Source organism: Thamnophis sirtalis, unplaced genomic scaffold, assembly GCF_051295495.1.
Source record: "Thamnophis sirtalis isolate CommonGarterSnake01/CBP01778 unplaced genomic scaffold, rThaSir2_p1.2 scaffold_9, whole genome shotgun sequence".
Taxonomy (NCBI): domain Eukaryota; kingdom Metazoa; phylum Chordata; class Lepidosauria; order Squamata; family Natricidae; genus Thamnophis; species Thamnophis sirtalis.
Genome location: NW_028261389.1, coordinates 34,620,442 through 34,646,430, shown reverse-complemented (window position 1 = coordinate 34,646,430; position 25,989 = coordinate 34,620,442). Strand labels below are relative to the sequence as shown.

At 35.1% G+C, this 25,989-nt stretch overlaps 1 protein-coding gene across 1 annotated transcript; it reads right to left on the bottom strand.

Annotated features, from left to right (window-relative positions):
- Positions 1–2,527: 2,527 nt before the first annotated feature.
- On the bottom strand, positions 2,528–23,311 carry SLC5A8 (solute carrier family 5 member 8). Its single transcript, XM_014064736.2, has 15 exons — positions 22,660–23,311; positions 21,825–21,890; positions 20,267–20,318; positions 19,676–19,743; positions 18,695–18,849; positions 15,747–15,887; positions 14,649–14,778; positions 14,159–14,247; positions 13,234–13,343; positions 12,810–12,877; positions 11,593–11,679; positions 10,946–11,139; positions 9,838–9,941; positions 7,621–7,706; positions 2,528–4,202 (listed from the first exon to the last, which is right to left on the bottom strand). Exons 1-15 carry the CDS (start codon positions 23,008–23,010, stop codon positions 4,089–4,091), a joined length of 1,815 nt encoding a protein of 604 aa, XP_013920211.2. The 5' UTR covers positions 23,011–23,311; the 3' UTR covers positions 2,528–4,088.
- Between the last annotated feature and the right edge of the window lie 2,678 nt (positions 23,312–25,989).

Sequence of the window (25,989 nt, the reverse complement as noted above, 5' to 3'; positions counted from 1 at the left end):
GACTGGTACTGATGGTTGATACAGGTTGCTGCCAGCATCCTAGGTATAACCACGTACCTTCTTAAAATATATGATGTTCCTAGTAGCTCAGTTTTTTGCAGTTCTGCTGGTGTTATTTCAGGAAGCTGCAATTTCTTTATGTGTTTTGTAAAATTCTTGGACATGGTACCGTGCCCTGCTACTCCCAGCCCAATAATCATCACTATATATTGGAAAACATCTGCCCAGACTACTGCTTTTAAGCCACGCTAGTTGGAAACAACAGATATAACCTATAATAAAATATATGTTCTGCCTATATAAACATGCATATGAAATCTGATCTTTGCACAAACTACCCACTAAATATAAAAGTATTGGCATACTGTAGATCATGTATACATCCATTTGCCTTTAGAAAAGAAAATTTTAAAAAGGTGAGCTTTCTGAATACATTTTTTTCAATGAAGATTGTTCTGTGCATGTGCAGAACAGAAAACCAAGATGGCACCGCAGAGGATAGAACCAGTACGGTCATGTGTCTGCCGGAGTTACTACCTATTCAGCCAAACCAGACCGAATGGTAGGAACCCACCTCTGGTGAAGACGATGCTCTAAGGTTGTCCTCCCATGCAGAAAAGAAAAGAGGTGGGGAAGTGAAAGTGACGTATCAATTGCATAAAAAGCTATTAGGCAAAGAATATAATGGGATTTCTGACTTGAAATGCTGTTATCAATTGCTGAGCACTCAGCTGAGTTCTCTTTATATAATGTGATTTTCTACTGAGTTTACTTTTGGTCTGAAACCATTCCATGTTAAACCATGGCTCAGAAAGATAAACCTTGTTCTCATTGCATAAGCTAGAGGTGTATGAAAATATAAAGTTACCACCAGGTAAACATGCTATTGGTTGTAAATGGATTTTCAAAATTAAAAATATTCTAGATGGGACTGTAACCCATAAATCCAGGTTAGTTGCACAAGGGTTTGCTCAGTCAGCCAATGACTATGATGAGGTCTTTGCACCTAGTCTAAAGGCTACAACATTACGTGCATCATTAGTTGGGTTAGCAATATATAAATCATATAGCAATGCTATACCTGTTTCTTTAAATCATACTATAAAATGTGATTGGTTGCTGTTTTCCTCAATCGGCCATAAGAGGGAGCCAAAATGACTGTTAGCTCTCTGTTTGTTAGATGCTGGGCTGATCTGGAAGTGCCGTGAGCTACTGTAAGTTTTGCAACTGTAAGCAAACTTTTTGTACTGAACTGATTATATGATACAGGACTATGTTATTTGGATTATCCCTTAACTGAAAGACATTGATGACTGACTATCTTATCCGTGTATGACTTGGACTGTTTGATGGACTCTGATACTTCTATTTCCACGAAAGTAAAAGCCTATTTAAACTGCAGTGTCTCTGTATGCTGGTTTGTGTGTTCTCCAACAAAACTCTCACAACGCTTCTCTGAACATTCTCGCTCTCCCAACGGGGAGCTTACCTAACAATACCAGAAGATGATCTCTATCAGGGCAATTATATAGAAAATGTTTTTATGCAAGTTATTAAATTTGGTAAGATTAAAGTCTAACAATCAAGGAAAGTCTTCAGCCAACCGAGTGGGAGAATTTGTCTGAGAAATCATTGCTGGTAGATCTATTTGAAAGATATAAATTTAGTTGGCTAACTATAATAAATACAATCCCTTGTAATCTACTTTTGAATATTTAGATTGCTGGGTTGATATATGGGAAATTACAACTAGTTTGTAGGTATTGATGGAACTGAATAAAAAGTGTCTCATCGCTAACCCACACCAATGTTTTTAGGTTACCAGAAACTATTACCTAAACAGAGGGATTATTAAGCATAAAGGTACTTTTGTATGCTTTAAGTTTGGCCCATAAACTGTTAAATTGGAACCTGTTTTTTGAGAAGTTAGAGTAGACATTGACCATTAGTAATAGATTATTACTAAATTTTAGCTGCACAAATGTTGAATAATGCCCCACTGGGTCAAATTATAATGCTTGAACATAGGTCTGTATGCTTAGGTGTGGTTGAATCCCTAGCTAGAATAGAAAGGGGAGTAAAAAGGCTGAGTAGCTTAGAGTTGCTTAATGGGAGGAAGAGGCCAGATTCCTGAAACTTTTATCTGCCTGTTCTCAATAGAATGCAGTTAATCTAATAAAATTCTTGTAAACTACCACATAATCTATCTCATCCTGCTCTGGGAACTACTGCAAACACCTATACATACTTATTAAAAAGCTGTTATTTAGTCAGGTTTCTTGAAGCTGAAATTCAGCAACATAATTCATGAAAGTCTGAAAGGGAAATACGTGGTTTTAAACTTTATATTCTAAAATTTAGGGTAGTAGATTATAAATCCTCTTTAATAGATTAAATTGGGTTCTTCAATATATATATTAAGACACTTGGCTATATCTGGATATTTTTAAAGACATTTTGGAGGAACCATCACAAACTGCTCAAAATAAAAAGCCATACTGTTGAGATTAATAGACAAGAGCAGGTGTTTTCTTCAACATAGTTTTATTTTCTAAGAAAAGACTTATTTCATAGAAAGGATCCTGCTCCCAAAATACCTTTAAATACATTATTCTGAAATTAATTAATTGATATTTTATAAACAGGTCATACCCAAGTAATTTTTCTTCCAAATATATAGAGTGTTAAGAGATAAAACTTCTCTCTCTCAAAGCATCATTCCTTAAAAAAATATTCTTATTCTTCTGGTTAGCTCACAAACCATTCTTTATTATCTTTATATTATCTTTATTACATACACAGATAATCAGACTTCCAGAGATTCACAACCATATGCCTCATTATTCTATCATACAAATATTATGTATTTCCAAGCTCTCATTGGCAACTTCAGCCATCACCTAAACTCCCTTTCCCAATTTTAGCCCAAAAGCTCCAATCTTTGACTTGTACCACTTTTTCTTCTTCAGTGTTCTGAGTCCATGTAGTTGTGAGATCTATTCTTTGGCAAAGAAAAGGAGGATGGTAGCTTTGCTGCTTTCCAGTTTTAAAAAAAAAAGTTTTAAAAGTTTTTAAGGTTTTAAATAAAAAGGCACAGCCAACTTGAGAAGCACCAAGAAGTTTGGGACTGCAATAAAAATATTTCTCTTTTAATATAAAAGGACTTATTTCTGAGTAAACTTGTAGGATTACATTCTGATCTCTATTGAATAATTCACATTGGACCACCTCTCACAAATTTGCATCAGGATGCAAAATCAATTGAAAGAATTGCAGGACTATGTTTTTAGTTTTAACCTGATAACATAAGCCCTCTTATTGCACTGTGATAGATGCTGTAAGGAAATCATTTGAAATATTGAAGTTTATACATAACCATTAATATACCTAGCCTTTCTGTGATTTTAGTACCCTGCTCATAAAGGATCCAGGAGAATAAAGTTCCACATGAGATCTACACATGGGCAATTATCCATGTTAACATACAAAAATCAGGGCATGAAGAAATGTGTAACATTCTGGGTGATGCTAAAGACAAATAAATGAAGCTTTTGGAAAATAAAACATGGCAATGCAATTGTATGTATCTTTTTCCTCAGAAGTAAAGTCTCATTGAGTTATTTGATCTTATTCCCAAATACACAGATTATAGCCAATAGCCAATGAAATAAAAAAAAATCATAACATAGTTTTCATTTTGCACACAATAATGTGACAGGTATTAATTTCCAAAATGAGCTTCACATATCTTCTGAAATCAGAATGTTAGATTTATTACTGTTTCCATATTTTTGCAGTTACTTTTTTTTAGAATAGAATAGAATTATTTATTGGCCAAGTGTGATTGGACACACAAGGAATTTGTCTATGGTGCATATGCTCTCATTGTACATAAAAAGACAAGTTACTTTTTGCATAATGTATTCTTTAACAATGTCCCAATCAATATGGAATGAAGTTAAAATATGGATGGGCAAAAGTTCAGATTAAGATGAAATTTCTAATATATTCTCATGAGCAAAACTTAGTTGTATTCCATGTTAATACATTTGAAATAGCTGCCAACTTTAGCAAAGTATCCAGCATCTTCACAAATAAATATCATTTCCGGTTTTACTGTCTGACATCATTTCAATATGATTGAAAGCTGGATTGTCAGTTCCTTCATTGGATGGTGGGCAGTCCAAAACTCTTTTATCTTCCTAGAAAATAAAATATATGTTTAGAATAAATGTAATAAGGAACAATATATATAATAATAAATATAACAGCTCATTAAATAGATGTGATTTTGCTTAGTGACAAAATAATAGTAATATTGGTTCCAGGCAAATTATCCTTGGGGAGAGGTTCCTGATGGAGAAAAAACTTATAGCTATCTGGGTATCAAACCATGCAGGGATTTAAGGATTAATAGCATGACACTGAATTGGGCTCAAGAAGGTACCAATTATTAATAAAGTTCTTTGTAATTTCAAATCCTTCAATAATTCTTAATAAGTTATTGCAGTTTATTTATTATATCCCCCCTTTTATTTTTATATAAATAATTCAATGCAATGAACATACCCTTGCCTTCTTCTATTTTCTCCACAACAACAACATTATGAGATAGGTTGGGTAGTCCAGCTAGCTTTCATGCCTAAGATACGACTAGAAATCACCATCTCATGAATTCTAAGCCAGCACCTACACCCACTAGACCAAACTGGTGGTCTTTATATTACAAAACTACTTAGTTCCTCAATGGTACATAAAAATGATCACAACTTATGAATAAACAGTTTGGTTTAATGGTTAAGGCACCAGGCTAGAAAGTGGAATGACATGAGTTCTCATCCTGCCTTCGTTGTGAAAGACAGTTGGGTGATCTTGGGCTAATCAGTCCCTCTCAGCTCAACTCACATCACAGAGTTGTTGCTGTGGGGATAATAGCAGGAGAAAAGTGTGTTTGTTTCCATTGAATTATTTGTAAAAAAATTAATGAAGGCAGGATACAAGTAAATAAGAAAATAAAATGAGGTGCTCATGAGAATTTATATTTATTCATAAACAAAACAGAATTTAAAAATAATGTAGAGTTTTGGAGATTTGTGCTTATTATTGCTTAATAATCCCCTGAGTGATTAGATACAGTTTTGAGAAGGTTCCAGAATTCTTCTTAAATGCCCAAGTCACAGTGGTGGCCCAGGATAGGATTTACCTGCTTGGATCAATACATTAGCTGCACGACTAGTAGAAAACAATATTTGATCATGTCATTCATTGACAATTGCAGGATTAGATTATTGCAATGTGTATTTATTCTATCTAATGTCTGTAAAAACAGTCTGTTATTTCAGCTATTTAACATATCTGTTTATCTGCTGCCAAATGTAAATAAGACAAATGGAATATCCTCATAGGCTTTCAATTTCTGCATTGAAACCAAATTTTTATACCAACAAAAACTCTAAATTCTAAATATCTCAAAAATAGGCCTTACTTCTTGGTTATTACCAAATTGGTGGGGAGGTGGAAGTACGTGGCATGGGTTTCTGTGCTATGGATTTTTAGGCAGCTCAGAGTCACTCTATGTGAATTGGGGCAGCCATATAAATTTGTTCAATAAATAAATACATTTCAAATAATTTTTGAAACAGGTTCCTAATTGAGGTATGATAAACTGAAAGCTAGTATCTTAAATACAAAACCCCAATCTCCAACCCTACCCTTTTCTTTGGAACACCATCCTCTTGGAACTTTAGAAGGGAGAAGATTTCCAAAGGGAACGGAAAAGTCTTTCCTTGATTAAAGGTATGTGTAAACAATTCCCTCACTAATGTTAGCCTTCAGATAGAAATACTAGATTTTTCACATAGTTAATAAAAGATAACCAACAAAGAAATGGTATTTAATAATATAATTGCAAATTATTTCAGCTTTTCAGAATCAATTTTATTGTAAATAAATTTTTATAAGTTAATCAAGAGTTTCATTTTTAAGATACAGTGCCTAAAAAGGGTTGTTTCTGACTTTCAAAAGACAATGTGAAAAAGAAGAGTTTTGTTTGTAAAAGAAAGCTCTCTGCAAAAGCCTCTATAGCCTAACTCATGGAGCCAGGCTTTGATCATCTAACATTTTGACTAACTATGGGTCCCCTGAGTGGAATAATTTCTGGGATGGCTTTTTAATGCTCGTATATAGCAGAGGATGTAATAAAAATTTCCACTTGCCAGAATTTTCCATCCAGGTAGGAGTATTAATATCTGGAAAATGATGGGTATGATGTCAAAAATCAAAGCGCTGCCATTTTTGTACTTGCATGCAATGTCAATGCATGTACAAAAGAGGTAGAGTTTAGATTATGATACCATACCTTCCATTTTGCAGATTTTGACCTTCCTCCTTGGACATCACTATCGCAGAAGAATCTGATATATATCTTCTGTTATATCCTCAGTGTCTTCAGCTTTATAACAAAAGCTAGTTAAGAATTAGGTACTTTTAAGATCCAGAACTTCTTCAATACTGATTTTTTTCTTTTATGTAATAATATTTCATAGCCAGAAAAGTATAATAACTTAATGATCAAATTTACTTTCACACATTATAAACTTATATAAAATATACTATTTATATCAGGGGTGGATTGCTACTGGCATTACTGCTGGTTCGGTGTGCAAAAAATGAAATCTTTTCTATGATGAGATTAAAGTACATAGGGCTGTTCAAAAAAATTGTGAACAATATCATCTATAATATGTATATTCCTATCAGAGATGGGCTTCAAAAATTTTAGCAAGGGGTTCTCTGGGTGGGCATGGCCATGGTGGACATAGCCTAGGTGGCCTTCTGCACCATGGCTGGGGGGGGGGGTTCCTCGAGCCTCCAGGAGGGTGAAAATGGCTTCCCCAGGCCCCAGAGGCCCTCTGGAGGCAGAAACAGGCCCGTTTCTGGCCTTCCTAAACTTCCGGTAGGCCTGTTTTTTTCAATCCCTGAACCTCTGTGCTCACCCTGCACTTATCTGTATCCAAAATGGGCCGCATGGAGACTTCTGGGAAAGGTGGAGTGGAGTGGGCAGCACCAGCCAGGAGTGTGATTTGGGGGTTCTCCAAACTGCACAGAATCTTAGCTAGGGGTTCTCCTGAATCCCTGCGAACCCTCAGCAGCCCACCCCTGATTCCTATTACACATATCTCTCAATGTCATTCTGACAGTGGCCAATTATTTATCCAGATAACAGCCAAGAGTAATATTAATAGATTAAATATTGAGGGCAAAAAGAACTGATAACAGCAAAACCACATCATAGAAATAAGTCATAATAATTTTGACCTCTGAAATGGAGTGTACTTGGATCTATCTTTGAAGATAATATGAAAACTTAATTTAATAAAATATGATTATTATCTGACTAATTAGGGGACAAATCTATCCAATTATGTGATTGGAGTGTGTCAACCGGTGTACTGTTTCTGTGCTCACTGATTTGTTCTAAGCACTTCAAGCACTAAATGGATTGAAGTTGGACTATCTAATAAATTCCTCTTCTTATATAGTGTGGACCCCTCTGTAATTTTTTTTTGTTTCTTTGCAATCCTTATCTGTCTGAAGTCAAATAAAATAATGTATACATACTTGTTTTAATTTACGAAATAAGAAATTACAAAAAAGATCCTCTTTGCTGAGTAAGAATTTTTTGTCCACCTTCTGCTTACGTCCTCCTGAAAAACATTTATGTGGTTAGTTAAAATACATTCACACACAGTTTAGAATCTTTATAGTTAAATTATTATTTGTGCAAAACAGTAACACTAGTATTAACATGAGATAGTATGAGATGGCATGAGGTGGTGTGTAATCACTTTTTAATTTTTCTAACTTGTTTTTACTTCTGTTTTTAATTTTGTTTTTGCTTATGTCTTTTTATATGGTTGTATGACTTCATTTGTAGACTGCCCAGAATCACTTCAGAGAGATGATTTTTATGTAAATTTGATAAATAAATAATGTTTCTTGAATTGTATAGTTTATTTATTCATTATTACAAATCTGTATCCTACCTATTTACTTCAATTAAACATATCCAAGTTGAGTTAAATCAATAAATCTATAAAGACATCAAGTTAATAAGAAACTTCATATAAAATAGTGCAAACATATGACAAAAGGTCATGCTTTTTGATATAGAAGAATCATGCGAACTGGGATGTTTAGATGTTTATTTATTTATTTATATGTTTTTAAAATCCTACCTTTATTATTTTTATAAATAATTCAAAGTGGTGAACATATCTAATGCTCCTTCCTCCTCCTATTTTCCCCACAACAATAATCCTGTGAGGTAGGATGAGCAGAGGGAGAGAAATAGAAAAAGACAGACAGACAGACAGAGACTGGCCAAAGTCTATCAGACACTTCCTAAATCAATCTTCTCCAACCTATGTTACACCACAACCAGACTAGAAATTCTAGGAATAGTCTGTAACACACAAAAGGTGACAGGTTGGAAAAGACTCCTCCACATAATCTAAAAAAGCAGGAATTTTCAGGACAACAATCATTTTTTAGATGTTCTAGCCCTAAATTGTTTAAAGATGTAAAAATAACAAATTCAAACTGTGGCAGGAAATGAACACAATTTACAACACAGTATATTTTTATGCATCCATCACTCATCTGAATCAGATGTTATTCAAGCAGCCTCCATGTGGGAGAGAGACTGACTGAGCCAGGAAGAAGAGTCAAGCAGGGAATACCCCCCTCCAGCCGTGTCGCACTCCTGGGCCTTAAGCTGTTTGGAACTGGGTTGTAGAGGTGGTGAGCAAGTGCAGGCATGCATTCCCCACTTTCACAGAACCATCCCCTCTCCCCCATGCTGGTCAGCAAAATTAGAGAAGTTGGGGAAGTCTATCCTGGTGGACACAAGAGGATGAAGTCCGACCTTCCTTGAATACTATTAAACCTCATCCACTTTCACTCAGATGCAAACCATCAGTCAGAAAATTCCAGTGTATAGGCTGTGTATAGTAATAAAACAGTTAGTTGAATTCGTCAGTTGTGGGTCTGGTGGTTTATTCCTGACACTCCTCTAAGATACATAACAATTGTATTTTGATAAGATGTTTGTGTTCTGTAATATTCATAAGTGCTCATGCCAATGAAACCATTTTTCATGCATCTGAAGTAAACTTGATTTTTTTCAAACTGATTTGAATCTGCAAACAACTAGGCAAGGTTGTCTGAAAATTCAAATCAGGTTGATAAATTCAGACAGCTAAATAAATTACAACTTAAAATAAAATGAAGATTTGTCATGTACCAAATTATTTGTTTAATTGTATATTAAGCTGGACACACTTTAAAAAAGATTTAGAAGTGCTCATGTGAGCTTGTATAAGCATTTCTCAGGTAAGTTTAGCATCTTTGTGCTGAAGCAGTCTGAGTTCCTGGCTTTCAAACAAGATTGTAAAAGAAATTATTGTGTAATAAGAAATCCTATTATTCTAAATCAATGTATATTATTGTAATGAATGAGATACTTTATTTGCCCAGGCTCTGAATTATGGACAAATGTTTATTATAGAAGAAGGGGGAAATGTAAATTAAAATTTCAAAGTTTAAAAGATTAATATTATAAATAAACCAAAATTTAAAACTCAATTCCCAATAGATATTTAATTTTTGGATTCTAAAAATCCAGGTATCAATGCAATTTCAAATCAGAAACCTAATCCTTACATCTTGATATTATAAAGTTAGATATGATTTTATGCCAAGCAGGGTTTGCATTATGTTCTTCTGGAAATAAATTTACACTTCAATAAAAGCAAAAATAGAGGAATCATTAATTACCTGTCAAAAGGGCAATGACTATTCCCACACCAATTGTAATCAGAGTTCCAACTGGGCTTAAATAAAGATAGGATAAGGAATACAAAGAATTTGCCAGGATGGGTCTAGAGGGGAAAATATAGAATTTATTGATGTATTTCCACAATTCATATGAAATCTCACAATGACAATGTTATATTAAATGTAAATATTTAAAACAGTTTAGAAAAGCAGTATTGCAGTCACAATTAGAGGCTATTGCTGTCTTCATGCACAGAAAGAAAATGGTCTTGTGCCCGCAACAGTATTGTTGTATGCACAAGGCAGGCAGACCTTTATTGCAACAGCACAAAGTTCCTTTTGTCATTCTGCTTGACTTTGGCCACTTTTGTGCACACTGTTGATTACAGTCACATATTACTCAAAAGTGAGTCTAGACTTTCAAGCTAAGAGAAAACTAAAGCAAAGTAGGTGCTTTTCTTCTCTGTATGAAGATGATACACTGATTAAAAGCAGTCACGATAAAAACATAATCCCAGATTTGTTCTGATTATATCTACCATAACCCAAAAAGTATTTTCAGGTCTTTAGAATATGATGTTTCTCTGCAAGAGACACACTATGGTGGCCAGGCTTACTTAACATATTAAACTATCATTAGTTTATTTGATATTGATTATGTGCAATATACTCAGTCATAGCAATGTGGCAATCATAGTTAATGACAAATATATAACATAACATAAGCAATTGTGGCTTAATTAGTGAATCATAATTAAACAAATAACGGTTTAACACAATCTGTGAACCCATCCTAACAGATATATCAATTGTTCGGTAACACTTAAAATTATGGGATTTTGCCAATTTCCTTTTGAATTTAAATGTACATTTCCATTAAAAAAATGTATATTATATGTATAAAATCACTAGCAGAAGCAAGTTAACATCATTGGATAAATCAATAGCAATGGAAATGAACAATTATCCCTTTCTCTGCATGTGATCTGCAAAGTATTAATGTATCCTGTAAATGTGAACAGAAAAATGTATACTATAAAAGACTTACTGTGCCTGGCATAATTAAGTGTTACATATTAAGTGGATGGTTAATAAATTTGGCATATACCTCTCACTATTTTTAATTGTGAGCTGATCAATGGAATCCATTGCATAAACATCTGTGCTTAGGTTGGCTATGTTACAGCCTATAATTGTACGATTTAATGGCAGGGTCCTAAATGGCAGTGGCTTATAAATATGAGATCCAATTCCAATCCAAAGGGTAATAATAAATCCAGAGACGAGACCTATAAAAGCACCCTATAAAACAAGAAATAAAATGTGATCACATTTAAAAGAAAAGTAGAAGCAAAAGAAATAAATCCCACCGTAATTTCTGAACAATGTACTTTTAGTAATATAACAGATGTCACATTAGTTATTTAGGATTGCATATACTACTTTCCTTAAAAAAAGCAGCCATAGAACTTTTTAATATCATTTAGAACTTCAGAAAGAGAAGGATCTCCAAGTCATCCTGTTAATATTATTTCTGAAACAAACATTTTGCCCCTACAGTATACCAAAACTAAAGAAAGGTGAGGTTCACCAAAATGCTTACAATTCACTATGGTTTGAATTGATACATTTAATAGCTTCAAATACATTTGATTAATTATTATTATTTTTTTGCAAGGAGGCTGAGGAATGTCTTGAATCAGAAGATGGGGCAGCAATTAAATAAATAGTTCTATAAACAGAAAAGTTTCTTACCAGAGCGTTGACAAATGGAAAAAGAATTCCCAAGGAAAAGAGTCCTAGGAGAGGCCCACCAATCATGCCAAAAATGGTCAATGCTGCCTAAGGAAACAAGAGGGGTTCAGTGAGAATTTAGCTATAGTTTTGAATGTATTCAAATTTCAAAAGACTATGAACCTGTTCACAAGTGGCAGTAAAATTTCTTTCTGTGTCTAATACAGTATGATATGGGAAGCTGCCCAAATGGTGAGTGAACAATGGAAAGTGAAAAAAAGTTATACATTTGAAAGATTAAAATTTACAAACAGTGCTAAATAGCTTCATTTTCATTTAAACGTGTTAAAATGAAAAGAGAATATTTAATTTTGTAATACACTTATCCATTTCTACTGGAAAAATATTCCGAACCAAAATAGTGGTTATTTATTAGAACATTCTCTAATTGAAGTCTTGCAGATATGTTGGGATTCAGAATGTTCAGCAAGCATTAACATTAACAAATATTAACAAATATACTGTAGGTAGGCATTTAGGAAACTGTGATCCTCTCCAGCATATGTGTAGAACACCACATAGGCAATAGTACATGAATTTACAGATAGGAAACACTATATATTAAGATACTGCTCAATTAGTAATAGGAAAGGGTGTTGAGACAATATAGTTAATCCTTTCCCTGAAAACCATTTCCCCTCTTCAAGTTGCCCATGCTGAATTGGTTGGGTTCTGATTTTTCAAATTAGAGACAAATATAATTGAAAGGAATATGTCTTGGAAAGTAGAAATGACCTGTGAGGAAATTATTCCCTTCCTTTATATTTTCTCTGCCATCATTTGCCCCACCTTAAAATAGCTTTTAAAACAATAAATGCACATAAACATGGACTGACACAAACAAAGGAAAAGGAAAGAAGAAAGAAAAGCAAACCATTTTATGCTGACTTTTAGTTGATTTTTACTGACTTTTAGTTGTAAATGTCTTATTGACACATCACATGTTTGTAGTGCACTCTTATACTGCACTTATCCTGTGCTCATGCTGAATCAATTCACTGCAGGATGAAAGCCCCTTCATTGAAGGTTATGGACTGCACTAGCTTACACAATTGAGGTTTACTCAATGCTAATACTACAATCAAAGAAAGTCCAAAGTATAAAAAAGAAAATTGAAAGGAATAAGGGTTGCTTTGTTTTCCAGAGAGTTTTCTTGACAAAGAAATTATTAAAGATACCTGTAATAATGCTCCTAGCTTTGATGCCACAACAGCCATAACAACGCACACAGCACCATAAAATAAACCTATGTGAATGATGCACACAAAGAGATCAAATAACAAGTTTTTATTTATTTATTAGCAGTAAACAAAAGTCAGGTTGTTCTTTGTCAATAATAATCATAACAACAACAACAGTAACAATGTCAAATCCAGTCTAAACATCTGGCTGACTGTGCAACTAATCATAATAATATGCTTTTTTCACCATACAGACTTTTTCTGTAAGCATCTAGCCATTTAGCTTATATATAAAATGCTACAAAATAATAATTAATATATTTTTAAAATAGTAATTGTACATTTTAATATTTAAAAACAAATAAAACACTATCCTTCTTAAGATAATTTAAATTTAAAATAAATATTAATATATACTTACTCATGCACATAGAAATCCAAGACAATTTAAGTTCAGTTAATGTGAAATAAGGTTTAATGAGGTCCTCCACTGTCACAGCAGCTAAAGCATTGACGCTAGAGGACACTGTACTAAGGCAGGTAAAACAGAGTTCATGTAATTTCATATCAATTTAAAGGTGAATTTTATTTGCAATCAAATAGTTACTATAGTGTTTATTATTTCTGTTAAAATTAAGCAGCTGAATAATTACAATAATTAAAAGACATTAGTTTTTCAACTAGTTTTATCTATTACTTTGAAAAAAAGCCATAATTTAAACAGTCTCCATTCTGTTCAAAAACGTTCCTAATAAAACCTTAAATAAACCAGTCTATATAATAAAGAAATTATTGGCTTATTATAATATATGTTATAATAAACTATGATTAGTATATAACACAATGGATTCGTGGCTTATGCTAAAAAAAGCACATTTTGGTTTAGCATAATATACCAATCCAGTGACTTTCATTTCTCTGTAAAATTTTCCTAAATTCACTTTTCTTTTTATTTACTAATATTATTGTTACTAAAAGTTGTTCGTTAAATTATTTTAAGTCAAAGGGCAACAGTATTCCCATAAAATACGGCTACACATTCAAAGTAACATACTAATAAAATATGTGCCCTCAGCTCATATTTAGATTAAATGATATCACTTAAAATGCATAAACATGAAGCTGTGCAGAACTGGGATGAGCTGCTGTATAGATAACTTTAAGGGGAAAATATATACCATACCTCTGGAAATCCCATTAAAGTACAACCACACATCTTTCTTGAGAACTAAGTCTCCTTGAATTTAATGGGTATACCATTTGCGTTTGTTATAAGGTTGCTATTGTCATTTGATTCTATTGAAACATCCCCACTTCTCTGCCTATTGAATTTTGAATTAACTTACCTTAAAGTTCCACTATAAGCACAAGCAACAAAAAGGCCTATCATTCCTGGAAACTCGTTGAAAAGTTCCAATACCAGATAAGGCATGAGCTGAAATATGCAAATATAACATATATTTTATATTTATTTTTACGTGGTTTTTTCTCTTATATTCTTCTGCCTCCCTTACAATAAAAGATAAATACTTTTACATGATAAAAACATATGTAAAATAATCTCTCAAATTGCTTTTTTTCAAGAAAGATACATTCATGGTTCAAAATCGGCATAAAAATACAACATTAATTTAATTCCTCAAATATGCATGGTGTCCTTTGAGAGACATTATCCAAAAATGTAATGTTATTAATTCCTTAATTGTTTCCTTCAAAAGAGGTTTCTCATAATTGTTGCTAGTAATTCACTGTAATCAAATCAAATCCCAATAGCAAACTGAAAATGACGGCCCTGATGTTTATTTAGCATTAATTAAGAATGTTTTAATACTAAACCTGGTCTGATGCTCCCACACACTTTGCTTTCAATGGGTCACAGTCCTTAAAAACAGAGTACATTACTAATCCACATAATACTGCACATGCAAGAATTAACCAGAGTCCCACGAGGTTTAAATAAAGAGATCTATGAGAAAACAAACAAGAGGATTTTTTTTACTTTGTAAATATTATAATTTTGTAGCATTATATAAGTGCACTTTGCATTATATTGTACCTGTGTTCATTTCCTTTTTGGCAGGAAAAGAAAAAGTCTTTGTTAGATAGGAATGTACTAGTTTCTTTGGCTTAAAAAGTTATGCAAATATTCCAACAAAGGTAAATAGTTACATACATGTAAAAATCACTATCTGACTTGCCAGGATTTCAGGAGATTTTTCCCACATGAATTAAAACAAATCTTCCTGGTGTTTAATTATTTTTATAAGGATTTAAAACATGGTAATATTCTTATTATTGTAAATATACCCCAAGAATAAGATGTCACAAAAATATGGAGACAAATAAATGAATAATATGCATCATATTGGACAGAACGAGGTATTATTTGGGGCTGCCTTTAGGTCAGTTTGAAAATTTAAAATACAGTTGCTAAGTAGTAAGAGATATATAATCTGTGAGAACTAATTTCCAAACAGCATGAAACTGCTACTCTTTTTTAATTGTTACCCTGTCAGCAAGTACCTTGAACAGCAAAATTAGCTCTTTGCTTAAAACACAGATTGGATAGGATCGTTAATTTCCAATGTTTATGTCAATAGTTAATTATGCCCTTCATGATGGTTATTCTTTACACATACATAAATGGGTAATAAATCAGACAGAGTTTACAAAATCAAAGTTCCATGCCTGTTTGAGATTTTAATAATGGTAATAAATAATTTGATTATTGATTATTATAGTTGTGGTTTATATCCTTCAACAGAATGTCATATGAAATGCTAAAGTCATTGTTACTAAAGCTTTGCATTTAAAAAAGGCTATAATACATAACTACATTATAAGTATTCAGGTTGTATCATTATTGGACACTGATGTTGAGAATGCAGTTTAAATGAAAACCCTTGAGCAAACAAATAAAATATGTTAACTTACAATTTTGCTTGAAATCGGGATTTGCAGGAAAGATATCGCTGAACTTGAGACTGATTGACTGCATATATACCAAGCCAGGTATAAGTCCCACCTATAACAATTGTCCAGAATGTATGCCTTTGCAAAGGATTAGGATTGAAGCTACATTGAATAAAAATGTATTTTATAGTATTAGCTAACTGTTCATATGTCTATTAAACATGACTTTTTTTCTTTCAATGAATATTTATCAAGCTTAATTTGAAAACATATTAAAAAATTCTAAATATTAAGTAGAAGTACTGAGAGCATGGAACACATTTTAAAAACTTATTCTACAGAGATAGTCCTCCAGATACAAAAGGTCAATTAACGAATGTTCAAAGTTACAACAGATACCCTCAAACCACATATGACTCTGTTTTAAAGTTATAATGGCTCCAGTGCCCACCTGGCCATTCACCCTTATAACTCAATATGGGAGTGCTGTAGCATCTCCCCACCTGTCTCCCTTCCCTCCCTCCTACCCTGACATGACCCTGAAGCACATGGGCCTGCTCCCCATGCCTCCTAGAAGCAGCTGGCATTTTCACAGCTCCGACAAGTCTTTGCAGAAAATGGCAGCTGCCTTTGAAGCTTTCTGCCCTGGTCAGCTGGCCATTGGGAGATTGCAAACTTCTCCTGGCATTTGTTAGTCTTTGGGTAACCAGACCCTACTGCACCATAGAGAGTATTTTAACATACTGCACCTGTGTGTGTTTTGCCAATTGCACAGTGGCAGTTAGGACCGCGCTCCAGAGAGTTAACATCATTGCCCGGAGGATCATTGGTTGCCCTCTCACCTCTTTGGAAGAGCTTTATAGCTCCCACTGTCTTAAGAAAGTTCAAAACATTCTTAAAGATCCATCTCATCCTGGTTACCCTTTTTTTGAACTATTACCATCTGGCAGACGGTACAGGATAATAAAAACAAGGACAAATAGGCTTATATCCCAGGACAGTAACCATATTGAATTCTACTGAATAGAATTGCAATATTAATGCAATATCAGGAGTTTTCAATTCAATTGCATAGAATGTGAAGGGGGGGTGTTTGTGTTTTATTTTTATAGTTATAATGTACATTGAAGATGGCATTTAATTTCGTTGTACGAGGTGCAATGACAATAAACAACTAGTAAAGTAGTAGTAGCAGCTTTAGACCGAGCTTCCGACAACCTTTTCCTTACTTTAAGCCCTCTCTCCTCCAAAAAGGGTGTTCCTCTCCTCTCCTTCATTTTTTCAATAAATAAAGCTAAAAAAAAAAGCTGGGAGGGACAAAGTTGTTAATCTTTCTCCCCTCGTCCCGGTGATAAAATTAAACTCTTCTGCCTTCCAATTTCTATCCATTTTTAAAAAGCTAACTTTGATTCCAGGCTGAAGAGTAGAGGAAAGAAACCAAGCAGGCAAAGAAACTCTTTCTGCAGCTTTTTGCCTTGAGAAAAAATATTCAGCTCAGAAAGTTGAGCATCTGTATTAAAATGAGACAGAAGCGAGATCCTTACAAAACTTTCAGCTGTTTGTCTGATTGCTTGTAAGACCCAGCTAAGACTCTAAGAGTTTATTTGCTTGCTTGCTTGCTTGCTTTCCTCTATTCTTCAGAGTCTGATTTCCTAAGGCTAGAAAAAGCCAGGTGAAATCTGCAATCTCCTGGTAGCCAGCTGATGGGTAGACAGCTGATGAGGCAGAAAGCTCTGAAAGGTTAGGGAACCAGTCTTTTTCCTCCAGAAAGGCAGGGGCATCTTGTCAGGAGGAAGGGCAGGGGCAGATTAGCACTGACAATTCTTGGTGCCCCTCCTTTGTACATACTGCACAAATCTTTATTGGTTTATTTTTTTTCTTTCTCAACTTTGTGGTGCCCCCTTTGGGCCTGGCACCCTAAGCACGTGCTTAGTCTGCTTAATGGTTAATACACCACTGGGCAGAACCAGGAAAGGCAGGCATGTCCAACATTTTTCTTCTCCATTGTTTTTCGCTGATAGGACAGTTAATTGTGTAACAAGGCAAGAGTGGGAGCCTCTCAAGGGGCAAAAGCAGAGTATGGGATATCTCGGGGGTGGGTGGGGTGGGAGGGACTTGGGAGTCCCAAGGCAGGTGGGCTTGTCTCTGCACTAGGCCTCCCAAGATCTGCCCCATCCCCGAGGCACCCCTTGCTTCACTTAATGACTCACATATTTGATTAATGAATACCTTGGGTAGAGCAGGGATGGTTGGTCATTACTTGAGGCAGGTCATTTAATATTTATTCCAACCTCCGACCCTAATGGGCAAGCTTCATTACAGTCATAATAATTACATCATTAATAATTTTGGCATTGAAGATGCAAATATTTCTTATGAATAAATTCTACAATTGTATTGAAAACTATTTAAGCTCATGCAAAATTGGACACCCAATCTGCTATTTTCCTATCTTTTGTGGCCTCTTATAGTCTTTTTTATGATATACCTGTACTATTTTGGATTCTTCCAACAAACCAAATCATATGGTAGACACATGTTACAATAGGTAGGTAAGTTTTTACCTTATGAAAGTCTTTTTAACTTGTACCTACTTTCTCTCTCTCTCTCTCTCTTGCTCTCTCTCTCTCTCTCTTTTGTCTCTCTCTCATTATTTATTTATTTGACTTATATCCCACCTTCCCATCAAATCTCCAATTTACTTGGAGATCTCTTTTTATTTTATCTCCTCCATTACAACTATGAAAAGTTTGAGCAGAGAAAATGTGAGTAATTCAATGTCACACATTGATTTTTCATGAATGAGACCTTCCTGGTCCTAATCCAGTAACTTAAGCATTCTGATCAGTAGATATAGAATCAGCCTTATTCTATATCTATTACTGGAAAATATCATTTGTTTGATATAACAAATAATATACTGTATATTTGAAGGTTTCTTCTCCAGCTCAAATAAATTAAGTACTTACTCCCAGAAATCTAATCTTTTTCCATGAGAGGCATCATTTATTATATTTCCAAACCCATGTTGTACTATCGCACCACGTATAATCACAGATAAAAATCCAGCAATCATGATTCCAGCTTGAAAAACATCTGTCCAAATCACTGCTTTTAGTCCACCCTGGATGGATAAGAAAAAACATAGATTAAAATACAAGGCAACTAACTAATATTAAAAGGAATATAATACTCATATTGGAGTCTAAGACATTCAATGCATTTCTTAGCCAAGCCATACAAATATCTTTGCATAATGCAGATTACAGGTGGTCCTTGACTTACATTTAGTGCAGTGTTTTTCAACCACTGTGCCGCGGCACACTAGTGTGCCGTGACATAGTATAAGGTGTGCCGTGGGAAAATTACTTTATATATAGTCAATATAGGCACAGAGTTAAAAATTTTTAACATTTTCTAATGGTGGTGTGCCTCGTGATTTTTTTCATGAAAAAAGTGTGCCTTTGCACAAAAAGGTTGAAAAACACTGATTTAGTGACTGTTCAAAGTTACAAAGGCACCAGAAAAGTGACTTATAACTGTTTTTCACATTTACAACTGTTGCAGGAACCCAATGATAACATGATTAAAATTCGGATACTTGGTAACTGTTCGTATTTATAACGGTTGCAGTGTCCTGAGCTCATGTAAACATCTTTTACAAACTTCTGACAAGCAAAATCAATGAGAAAGTCAGATTCATTTAACAACTGTGTTGTTAACTTAACAACTGCAGTGATTCGCTTAACAATTGCTGCAAAAAGGTCATAAAATGGAGCAAAATTCACTTAACAAACATCTCATTTAACAACAGAAATATTGGGCTCAATTGTGGTCATTAGTTGAGGACTATCTGTACTTAAAATAACAGAAGTAAATATAATGAATTTGTTCAATTAAGTGTTTAAGCTTTGCAGTTGTAGCAATTTTCAAAATAATTGCAGACCTACCAGTGTGCAATAGAAAGTACAGACTACTCCTGTTCCAACAACTGCACCCCATAAATGAATTCCTGTAACTAGAGGAGAAAAAGTACAAAATATTTTTTTAAATTAAATAGCAGGAAATGGTTAATCCAAAGCATATTCAACTTAATTTTAAAAATTAACTAATATGGGATTCCAATATGTTCTTAAATACACAACTCTCCTGGAATAATGCAGATAATTTAAATCAGCAAACAAAGGTAAAACTGAACTAAAGAGTGAATCTAATCATTTTCTTGTTCAAGGATTGATTAAAAATATATGTATATACATATTTATTATATATGTATTATTGAAGGCTATTATAAAAATAATGTAGAATATAAATATTTAGGTTTTTGTGAAAATAAGAATGAAAATCATTATAACAGAAATGTGCATTGTATTGCAAATATCACACACAAGATTAATTGTGATTTGATCACATTTTAAAAAGAATTAATTGTACAGGTAGTCTCAATGTACAAACATTCATTTAGTGGACTGTTCGAAGTTAAAATGGCATTGAAAAAATTGATTTATGAACATTTTTCATATGACTGTTGTAGCAGTTACCTTGAAATAAAGCTAAGGCTGGAGCATAAATGACAATTCCAGTGTAAAGTATCTGAAAATAAACAAACAACACAAACTGTTCATCTTGGCCTTCCAAGAACTCTTTAGAAACAGTACAATACTGAATTGCATGGTGAATTAAATTCAAACAATATAAGACATACATGTTGATAAAAGTGATAGGTTTCAATAGTGTTTACACAAAATACCAATAAAATAAGAATAGTTTTCATCTTTAGAATAAAAAAATAAAAAGCTATCATAATCATGAAAAAATGCAGAACATTATTGTCTGGAACATTACTGCAGGCAAAGTAACAGTAACAGTAATTACTTATAAGCCGCTCAGAGTCACTTATTACAGTGAGATGAGTGGCCTATAAATTTGATCAATTAAATAAAGAAACAAGAAACAAGTTATTCTAAGAACATCGTTGAGTTCATGAGCAACTAAATATTTCAAAAGTGGTCAAGGTACATTCATAGTCGTAAATTATGATTGAAAGATCTCAAGTTGATTAAATTTTGTTTTTCTTTTGATAATCATAATTATGAGAAATAAAATATGTTATGTGATAGTTTACTCCTGAAGTTAACAAGAAATTTACTATAGTTCATCTCCTGTTGTTCAGGAAAATCTCCGGTGTACCAAAGAAGTTTTAGGATAATGAAAAAAGTAACGAAGTAGAAGATGACTGAAGACACCCTTAAATTATTTTAGATTTGAATCCAAGGTATATTCCAAAAAACGGACTAAATGGCAAATATGCCACTTTACAGGATATAAAAAAGTTTGTAAATATCAGTAAAACATTTTCCTGTTCAAAAGGTTTAGTTCAAAATTCTTTAGCATATTTATTTATTTGTTATTATTATTATTAATTAATTAATTAATTAGACTAATATACCGCTTCATAGGGCTTTTAGCCCTCTCTAAGCGGTTTACAATTTTTTTTAGCAAATTGAGTCAGCAATTTGCCCCCACAGTCCAGGTCCTCATTTCACCCACCTCAGATGGATGGAAGGCTGAGTCAACCTTGAGCCAGTGAGATTTGAACCGCTGAACTGCAGATCACAGTCAGCTAAAGTGGCCTGCAGTACTGCACCCTAACCACTGCGCCACCTCATCAGCTATCCACCTAAATATCTATTATAACTTAAATAGGCAATCAAACTCTCTTTGTCATTGGAGATGAAGATTTTCTTTACTTTGTACTTCAGTTTAGTTTCATATAAAATAATATAGTTAATAACTTCACATCTGTTTTTAAAAACCAACTTTATTTTACCACTATTTTACCACTATTATTTATACTACATTAAACTTCTTAGTTATGTAATCTACTGCAGAGTTATTAGATATTAAAATTTAGCAATAATAATAGCACTTAGACTTATATACGATGCTTTACTGCACTCTCTGAGCAGTTTATAATATGAGCATATTTCCTTCAACAATCTGGGTCCTTATTTTGCTAACCTTGGAAAGATGGCAGGCTGAGTCAATTTACTTTAGAAATATCATACATTAAGACATGTATAAAATTAATTTTCTTACCGTCAGCATAATAAAGAGTCCTGTTCCACACAGGCGCAGCGGTCTATTAAACCGCATTTCTAGGTACTGTAATAAACAAACACTTTGTAAGATTTGTGTGTAACTTTGAAGAAACAATTGACATTTTACTGAATAATTATTACTTTAGAGTTGTCTTAACTCTTCAGCCTTGCTTTATTCTGCCAACCTCTGTCATTCTATTCTGTTTATATAAATCTACCTTCCTCATCAAGCTTTATTCTATACATAATTGTTCTGTTGCATCTAATACAAGGTTTCACAATGATTATTATCCAATAAAACTTGTGTGCTGAGTCACGCATAATTCTATTTCATAAAATGAAACAATCACTTCAGGCAGCAGAATCTAGAGGGCTATATGACAAGGAAGCATATTCATTTGCCAGAAGCTATTCTGTCCTCTCTAACTAAACCAATGTTAGCAATGTTTAAGATGTGCAACTTTTAAGATGTGTGAATGCTTGGGGAATGGTTGGGGAATTCTAGGAGTTGGCGTTCACATATCAAGTTGCTGAGCTTGTGAAACTACTCTAAATTATTTTCATGCCTGCTGGGATCACATGGTAATGAAAGATCGATCTGCAGCGTCCAAGTCTATAGGACAAGCTGCAGAGCGTTTTCAATTCTTTCCAACTTACACCTCCTAGTTGAAAATGAGTGATGGAGTGGAGAAAACAATATGGCAGTAATTGTTTGTGTGCAATTACTAGGATGTGGATAAAACAATAGTCCGCAGCCAAGAAGAAACGGGCCAGTGCCTCCCGAGAAAGCAACTATGAGCAGAAGAAAAGCTGACCGGTCTCCCCCTCCCTACCTCGTAGGTGCTGGTGATTTTCAGGCGGTAGAAGACGGGCATGAAGATCTCCGCGGTTATGAGCGCCACGAACGCGTAGGAGATGGCGAAGAGGCTAAACATGCACCCGAAGCGGTAGATTTCGGCGGGGGTGCCTAGTATCGTCACGGCCGACATGAAGCTGGCCGTTAAGGAGAGCGCCACGGGGAAAGCTGACATGCTGCGGCCCCCCATTAAGAAGGCTTCGCGGGTCCTCTGGCCACCGCCCGCGAAGGCGTAGTACACTCCGATGACCGCGGAGATAACAAGCATGAGCGCGAAGACCACATAGTCCCAGACGCCGAAGCCCCCGACTTCTCTACAGGTGACCATGGATGAGCTCCGTGCGATTCAGGGGCGCTCTGGACCGCCTGCTTCGCTTTTTAGCTCGGAGCGCGCTTTGACTTGTCACCTAGCCCCGCAAAACTCGGCACGCTCTGCTGAAGAGACGTCCGCTTCACCGGCAGCCTTCGCTTCGCACAACTCCAGAAAGTGCTGCTGTTCTCTTTCAGGACGAAGCTGCGCCTTTCTGGACGGGTCCCCCTGGCTGGCACTCGGCCGTTTGCCTCCTCGTTCCTTGCCCGGCGCCCAACAATAAGTTAACACCGGCGTTGATTCCTGACGCCTTTCCCGCCTGCCGTCTATGACGCGGTTGGAGACCAAACCTTCTAAGTGAGCTCCTCTCTGATGCCTTGAGGAGGAGGCGGCACTTAATGTATAGGCTCCTTTTTATCTCCGGCTTCAGTACCGGAGTAATGTCATCATTCCGAGCATCGAAAGGGGAGGGAAAGAGAGAACAGCCCTAACCGGTCCAGACCAGGAAGACTTTCTCAACTGTGGAATACAACTGGTGACGGGAGGGTGTGGAGTGTCATAGTCATCCCCGCTCCCGCCCAGCTACTATCTCTTATTATTGGAGATGTTAGATTCTTTCATCCAGATAAGACCTTGTAATGTGATGTCCTCAGAACCAGGGCCCAGTCTTGCAGGTGGATTAAGCATTACTGCCAGGAACCCATAGCCTCCATTGATTTGTTTATTTAAATTGTCAGACTAATACCATCTTTGGTCTCAAAAGGTGGTCGTTTGTTTGTGTGTTTGCTATTTAATCTCTGCTGGTAAATTGATTCCTCCATTTCCTCCTCTTACCAATGCAGGAATGAACCTGGAATTAATCAATCCTTTCCCCAGTTTCTCAAGAAGCAGGTAGAATCACAGGTCTGCGACTAAAAAGCTGTTTGATTATTTTCATCTAATTTCCATGTATTTTGGTGTGTTGAAAACAAATAAAATATTTAAAAAACTCCTAGATGTCATGATTTGTCACAACATGCAAAATTGTGTTCAAATTTATCATTTTTTTAAAATTTTGGTATTTTTTATATTATGGGTTTTTAACCAAATTTAAAGTCCAAATTACTATTAATTAATTTACATAAGTGCATTTAAGATATAAAATGCCCCCAAAAAACCTAAAGGTTTTGTCCAAGTTATGTAAAAAAAATATAGCACTGTAAATCTGATGGCCAGCAATATATACATAAGCTAAGCAAGTTTTAAGTCTGTGCTTCTAATGGTAGAAGGGATTAATCTTTCCTGAAGAATCCAGTGAGAAGGAGACACAGGGCATACTGTGATGTCTCATGTACAGACACAGAGCTGCTCTCTCCTGCATGCCACACTTGTGCACGAATCATCATCAGGTTCTTGGTTCTAGGCTGTTCACAGTTTTTCATCGCAATTCATGTTAGCTCGTCATTCTTCAACCATTATGTTATGGTTCCACGAAAGTGTATTAATTTGCCAGACAGTTTCTGTTTCATCTGTGGTGAATATACATTGTTGAAGCAGCAGCAGAATATTACAGACTTTGTGAAAAAAGTATACTTTGCATACTTTGGACTAAAAATTGGAGATCAAGATAAATTTTGGGCACCTCATAAAGTGTGCAAACGGTGTGTTGAGGTTCAACGGTGTTGAGGACACACCGGTGTGTTGAGGTTTAAGGGTAAGAAAAAATCTTTCCATTATGGGATTTCTATGGTATGGCGAGAGCAAAAGAACCATAGTGATGACTGTTACTTTTGTTCGTGTGATGTAAAAGGATTTAATTCCAAATGGAAGCATTCCATTTCATACCCCAATCTTCACTCAGCAATTCATCCCATCCCCCATGGCACAGATATACCAGTACCCAAGCCCCCTGCTACCTTGGAAGATATACCTAGCTCCAATGAAGGTGAAGTCATACCTGAACAAGACTTTGACAAATCAAGTTCTGACTTTGAAGATGATACAAGACCAAAATTGTTTTCTCAGGAGGAGATGAATGATTTGGTAAGAGACTTGAATCTTCCCAAAGATGCCGCTGAGTTACTCGGATCAAGGCTGAAAAGCAGGAATGTATTGTTGCCAGGAGCGTCATCTTCATGGTTCAGACATGATGTCTTTTTATAGATTCTTCAAAAAGAAGTCTCAAAGCAGTTTTACTCCACAACAGTTTTTACACTTCCATACCTGTAGGTCATTCCGTACACTTGAAGAAAACCTAGGAGAACTTGGAATTGGTTCTTCATAAACTTAAATATGAAGACCATGGTTGGCAAGTGTGTGGGGACTTGAAGGTCTTGTGCATGCTCCTCGGGCAACAAGCTGGGTATACCAAGTACCCTTGTTTTCTGTGTCTATGGGACAGCCAAGACTGACAAAATCACTGGACCAAGAAGAGCTGGCAGCCAAGGGTACTAACAGTCGGTGAAAAAAATGTCCTCCGAGAAACTTTGGTACCTTTCCATAAAGTTCTTCTACCACTTCTCCACATAAAATTGGGATTGATGAAGCAATTCGTAAAATCACTTCCAAGAGATGGAGAATGCTTCAAATACTTGGTCACCAAGTTTCCATGCCTGTTGGAGGCTAAATTGAAGGAAGATGTGTCCGGCGGACCAGACATTAGAAGGCTTATAGTTGATCAAGAGTTTGTCAATACCATGACGGATCCTCAAAAAGAAGGGTGAATTGCATTTTAAAAAGTCATACAGAAATTTTTAGGCAATAACAAAGATCCTCACTACAAAAAGATCGTCGGAAGAATGCTCAAAGCATTTCAGGCTTTAGGTTGCCTGATAAGTTTGAAAGTGCATTTCCTCCAGTCCCATCTTGACTACTTTCCTGAAAATTCGGGAGCTGTGAGTGAGGAACAAGATGAACGATTCCACCAAGACATTAAAGAGATGGAAAGGAGGTACCAGGGAAAATGGAGCATTACAATGATGGCAGACTACTGTTGGATGCTTCAGAGATACATTCCAG

Coding starts and splice junctions, on each gene's coding strand:
- SLC5A8 (XM_014064736.2), bottom strand. CDS start 23,010: ATGGTCACCTGTAGAGAAGTCGGGGGCTTCGGCGTCTGGGACTATGTG. Junction 18,850..19,675: donor GTACTTTCTATTGCACACTG/GTAGGTCTGCAA, acceptor TTATCCATCCAG/GGTGGACTAAAAGCAGTGAT. Junction 9,942..10,945: donor ACAATTAAAAATAGTGAGAG/GTATATGCCAAA, acceptor TTTCCCCTCTAG/ACCCATCCTGGCAAATTCTT.